Raw genomic sequence first — 5,229 nt, 5'->3', positions numbered from 1 at the left:
CGTCGGACACTCGTGCTGCCCGGGGGCTGTAGTAGGAACGCGGAAGCCCTACTGATGCTCCATCTTCCCAGAGCTGGCAGAGGCGGAGAGGTGAGCCCAGGTCAGAGGGACGCTTCAGAGGACAGGAGGATAAAGTGGCCAAATCTAAGGAATGTTAACAGTGCTGGGTGTTTGAGATCTTCAGTGGTGACTCGGTTTTAGACCCTGGCAGAGGCCACCTTAACAGAGACAATAAAAGAGGTTTTAATTAAGGCATAAGCGTCGGCTTGGGAGCTGGCAGAGGCGGAGAGGTGAGCCCAGGTCAGAGGGACGCTTCAGAGGACAGGAGGATAAAGTGGCCAAATCTAAGGAATGTTAACAGTGCTGGGTGTTTGAGATCTTCAGTGGTGACTCGGTTTTAGACCCTGGCAGAGGCCACCTTAACAGAGACAATAAAAGAGGTTTTAATTAAGGCATAAGCGTCGGCTTGGCCACCTAGAAGGAGCAGTAGGCCAAGAGACGCATAACTGCGCAGCGACATTTCCCTCCACACACCGCAGCTGAGCTGCTCAAGTGGCCGTGGAAAGATCCCGCTCAGACTTTTCTGCCTCTTCCCACCCCTCTCCCACGCCAGCAGCCCAGCTTGGTGCTGCCTGACCGCAGCCATTCCTCAAGCCATCCCGGTGAAACCTACTATGGGGTGTTGAAACTCTGAAACGACACCATGGCAACACAGCACACACAGCCCCCCCAGCAGCTCCCCACGCTCCCAGGGACAGCGGGCAGCAAGGTAACTGGGCTAAGCAGCCCTCGCAAGTGGCAGCGTAAACCCTCAACATCCAGCTTGCCAGAAATCTTGTGAGAACTCCCACACGTGTGAGGCTTTGTGATAGGGGAGGCCTCCTACAGCCCCTCACTGCAAGGGCTGGACAGATTCTGCACAGCAGGAACGAAACATTTTTGGGAGCTGAAGTCAGTTTAGAAGCTGCCTGTAGTACAAATCCAAGAAACACTTAAAACTTTTTCACACAGATAGAAAAAGTAGCGAGCCCGGGCTTTTGATGTGGGCACAGCCCTGAACCCACACGAGGTGGCAGGAAGATCTTCCTTTTGTGCTTGTCTCCACTCCCACCTCAGGAGGACTCAAGGGACACGCTGAACAGGCGTTTCCAGCCTATGTGGTTCAACGCTCCTTCTGAATCTGGGCTTCTGGTAAAACACACCAGCTCTGCTGAAACCAGCCAGCCGTGGCCCGACCGCCCCGTGGCGCTGGGCAGCGCAGTGGTAGCGACCTGGCTGTCACAGATTCAAGATAGGATCTCATCTGCTCACCCCAGCTCTGCTCCCTGCCAGGAGAAGCAGCTTCAGCTCCTGGTTTTTGACACGTGTGTAGGAGGAGTGCCTCCAGCTGGGATGGTTAGACCCCAAAAGTGGGGCATTTCCAAGTACCTGAAGCAACGCAACTGCAGCTACTGCGGTACTGGGCAGGCGTGCTAACGCTTCTGTGCCAATGAGAGGATTTTACAGTCACCTCGGTGGCTTTGGGATTCTCGCTTCAGCACAAAGAACAGAAGCAAAGACGCTCTGTGTCAGAGCTGTTACAAAGCAGCAACGCTGGAATCATTTGTGGGTGAAAGTCATCAACTCAGAGGCAGAAAGAAGAAGCTGTTTCACACTGTACCTCCCTTTTTTTTAATGCGCTGACACTGTAATCGTCAGTAACAGCCAGGGACAGTCACAGAACGAGAGACTGCGGCTCATGTGCCCAGGCACGACAGAAACCTCACTCTACTCTCAAGTTTGATTTGATGAGTCGCAACTTTGAGTCACTTAACAACTGAAGAAGCTTTAATTTACGTACGGTAAAAATACAAACACACCAGTCAGTGGTTTTACATTTGATTAATCATAGTTACTACACATTTTAGTACATGTACAGCTGATTGCTATTTAAGGTGTATCAGAGCTTTGCATTACACAGAAGGGCTGAAGGCTCCACGGCTGCCAACCTCGCAGCCATACGCCTACTACAGAACTACTACGCGTTCTGGCCCCCAGCTGCTACGCTACAACATGCAGGAGACCCAGTTAAAAAAGCCGGAGAAGGGCGATGCTAACCTTGAACATAACACAAGAGCAAGCAGATGCACTTTGAGCTAGTTGTCTGGGACTGAGTCAGGTACACACAAGTGTCAGCTGTCTCCAACTTTCACAGAGCTGCTCCCAGCAAGAATTACTCCTGCTATATTACGTGTCTGTTTTTTTCCAAGAAGCCTGAATCTTCTTCTTAAGTTTTCTAATGCGGAAAAGCACCAAAGAGCTTTCTGCAAATATACGCACTGGGTAACAAGCGGGGACAATCCCTGCATTCTCTCACCCACCTCCGGTTTCTGCTGTTACTTTCCCGCTTTCTGCTGCGCTGAATTCTTTGAGTGACATTGGCAATGCCCCTTCAGAAGCCCTTTAAGGTCTGTGATGTTCAGGAAGTAGAACACGCACTGGCCATGAGGATGCTAACCCTGCGTGACGGGTGACAGCATGAGACTGATGTCCACCTCCAGAGCTAAAAAGCGACTTGTCAGGCAAGGCATAGAAAGATGAGTTTCAACATCAGTCTCAAGTGCTAAAGCCACCCCCAGGATGATGAGCGATATCCTGTCCCTACAGAAGAATCTCATCCACAGGAAGAAAAGAAAGAGGCATCTACCTCAGCACGCAGGCCTACAGAGCAGCAGATGTATTTCCAAAGGGAAGCACTGGTAAGTCACTGCCGGTAACACACGCATCAGCCCCACAGCACCTCTGCTCTAGGATGGAGCCTGCTTCTGGCAAACACAAACCCCTCCCTCTGGGCTAGGAACAGAACTGACAGGAAAGACAGGCTGAGGCTGCCTGTGTGTGCTGTCAACTCGGCCTTGGGCCCTGGCTGCAGCGAGGAGGTGCTGCCCTGAAGGGCACTGGACAGGGTCTCCGAGCTCCGGAACATTTAATGGCACAACTCAGACAACGTGGAATGAATTACATTCAGATGAGCACACAAAGTTTAAACATGACACAGCAGCTTTCACGAGGGACTGCCTGGCCAGACCGTTAGTGTTGCGGAAGGCGCTGAGAAGCGCTCAGAAGAGCGGAGGGCCGGGCCCTACTCTCACCAAACCACGTCCCCCTGCCCACCCCAGAACGCTCCTGCGTGCCTGTACTGCTCTGAAGTAAAGAGGCTACTAGACCTGAGTGAGCGGCAAGAACTTCTGGTAATAGCTCTTTGTAACATCAATCATGAGTTCCTGGGTACATTCCGGGAGTTCCCCAGAGAAGAGTCCTGGAAGAAAAAGAATGAGAGCGTGACCATCACTGGAGAGGAAGCAGAAACGAGCTTACGTTCAACTTTCAAAGCAGGGACTTTGAAACGCAAGTGAATACTAACAGAGCAGCCATGGGCTCTTCTCTCGTGTCGAGCAAAGCAGTGAGACCGAGCGCCCTACACCTTAACTTCTAAATGCGAACAGGCAACTCTGTCACAGCCATCTCATTCTAAACCAACAACATCCGTGTTACCAACACTTCTGTGCAAGCAGAGGGAACACACCTGGGCAGCCTGAGAACACGGTGAAAGGCGGGACTACCGTTTCTGGAGGTAGAACTGTGTTGTCTAAGATTTTGCAGCAGTCTTTCAAAACACACCTACGACCCTAAAACAGAAAATAGGCAAAGTTTGTTACCCAAAACACTATATGCTTTTGCTTATTACTAGTAAGTTACCTAAACAGCAAGAGGTTTTACTGCTCAAAACGCATTTTGTATAAGGGATCACAGGAACAAATACCCCGACTGAATGCTCTTTCCAACTTTTTTTCCTTTTTGAGGAAAAATGTCCATTTGCTCTTGACCAGCATGTGTACGGGCAGCTGCATATCAACACGTGTCAACATGCAAATTGGAGCCCAAAACTTGAGTCAGGAAGTAACGCATCAAGGCCTGCTCTAACTCAGCAGACACAACCTTGACTATTTTGTGCTATTTGCCCAGAAACACAATTCCACTCGTGTGGAAAAGCTGCCTTCCCCAGCAGCCATAGGGACAATACTGCTGGGACAGGTTTTCCACACTGTGGTCAGCTGGACTCCTCTGCCAAACTAAAAGCACCACTTCCTGTGGAGAAGGAAGAGGAGGAGAAAGGAACAGCACAGAGAAAGCTCGCTCGCTCCAGCCAGCTGGCCAGACCAAGCGTGCTTTCTGTGCTGCTCTTCCAAAGCCTCAGGAGTTTAAAGAAAACACTGAGAAATGCACTCACAATGACACAGTTCTTGCCTATGTGGACATAGGAGCCGATCTGGGCCGCGTTGACAACACAGTCCTCTTCTATGAAGACATGATCACCGATGTGGAGAGGGAAAAAAGCCACCCTGTGACAGGAGAGTTATTTGTCCAAGTGTGCTACAGACAGGTTGACCCGCGACACGATCAGACCCAAAATCTCCACTTTACGGACTGAAGGGAATGCCAACCCTCAAGCCAAAGCTGAAAGTTTGATGAAAAGGCAGGTTTAGGGGGACAAACTTCCGCAAATAACGGCCCTTCGGACACAGATCCCAGCCAAGCCGACAGGCATACAGAGATTTCAGCTTCAGTGTCCCTGAAGGGAGGGGACTTCTTACCCTTTACTGAACTTCTTGAAGGGTGGTCTAATGACACTGCGGCTTTTCACCACACAGTGTCGTCCCACCCGCACGTTGGCCAGGTCACCTCGGATGATGCAGTCATTCATAACTATTGTCTGGAGACGAAAAGAGAGATAAGCGAGCTCTGATTTCTACCCCGTTACCAGTTATCACACAGGCTCACACAAAGGTCAGGCAAGATGACGTTACCTTACGTATGATGCTTTTAGTTAAAAGTGAGAGCCGAGCAAACAGGAGCACAAACCAAGCACGGGAGCCTGGAAACACCAGCTCTGCCCCTGTCGTGCCAGTGAGCAGCACAAAGCGAGCCAATACACAAAGCAAAGCTTCAGCACACGCCGAATCGTGTGGATAAAGGCACCACCACCTGCCCCACAGCGAGGATGCTCTGTGCCCTCAGAGAGCACAACGCCGGTACCTCGGGGCCAGGGCTGTCAGCGAGAGTGGCGCAGCGCAGGGGCAGCAGCGGTGGCGACAGCAACAGCAAAAAACCAACAGCAATAAACAGCAAAAAGAAAGCTATGTACATAAATAAAATATCTCTTTTTCCACGTTTCTTTTTTTTTTTTTT

General features: G+C 50.7%; 1 protein-coding gene across 3 annotated transcripts; it reads right to left on the bottom strand.

Annotated features, from left to right (window-relative positions):
• Nucleotides 1-51: 51 nt before the first annotated feature.
• On the bottom strand, nucleotides 52-4,749 carry DCTN5 (dynactin 5 (p25)). 3 transcript variants are annotated; one of them, XM_009865636.1, is made up of 5 exons: nucleotides 4,635-4,749; nucleotides 4,271-4,382; nucleotides 3,566-3,668; nucleotides 3,207-3,298; nucleotides 52-218 (listed from the first exon to the last, which is right to left on the bottom strand). In XM_009865636.1, the coding sequence occupies exons 1-5, from the start codon at nucleotides 4,742-4,744 to the stop codon at nucleotides 198-200; spliced, it is 438 nt and encodes a 145-aa protein (XP_009863938.1). In that variant the 5' UTR covers nucleotides 4,745-4,749; the 3' UTR covers nucleotides 52-197. The 3 variants fall into 3 exon arrangements, with proteins under 3 accessions (XP_009863938.1, XP_009863939.1, XP_009863940.1); XM_009865637.1 differs by lacking the exon at nucleotides 52-218 and adding an exon at nucleotides 271-418; XM_009865638.1 differs by lacking the exon at nucleotides 52-218 and having other exon boundaries at nucleotides 2,949-3,298.
• Nucleotides 4,750-5,229: the final 480 nt, after the last annotated feature.

Source organism: Apaloderma vittatum, unplaced genomic scaffold (genome assembly GCF_000703405.1).
Source record: "Apaloderma vittatum isolate BGI_N311 unplaced genomic scaffold, ASM70340v1 scaffold41732, whole genome shotgun sequence".
Classification (NCBI taxonomy): domain Eukaryota; kingdom Metazoa; phylum Chordata; class Aves; order Trogoniformes; family Trogonidae; genus Apaloderma; species Apaloderma vittatum.
This window is presented reverse-complemented; position numbering and strand designations above follow the sequence as displayed.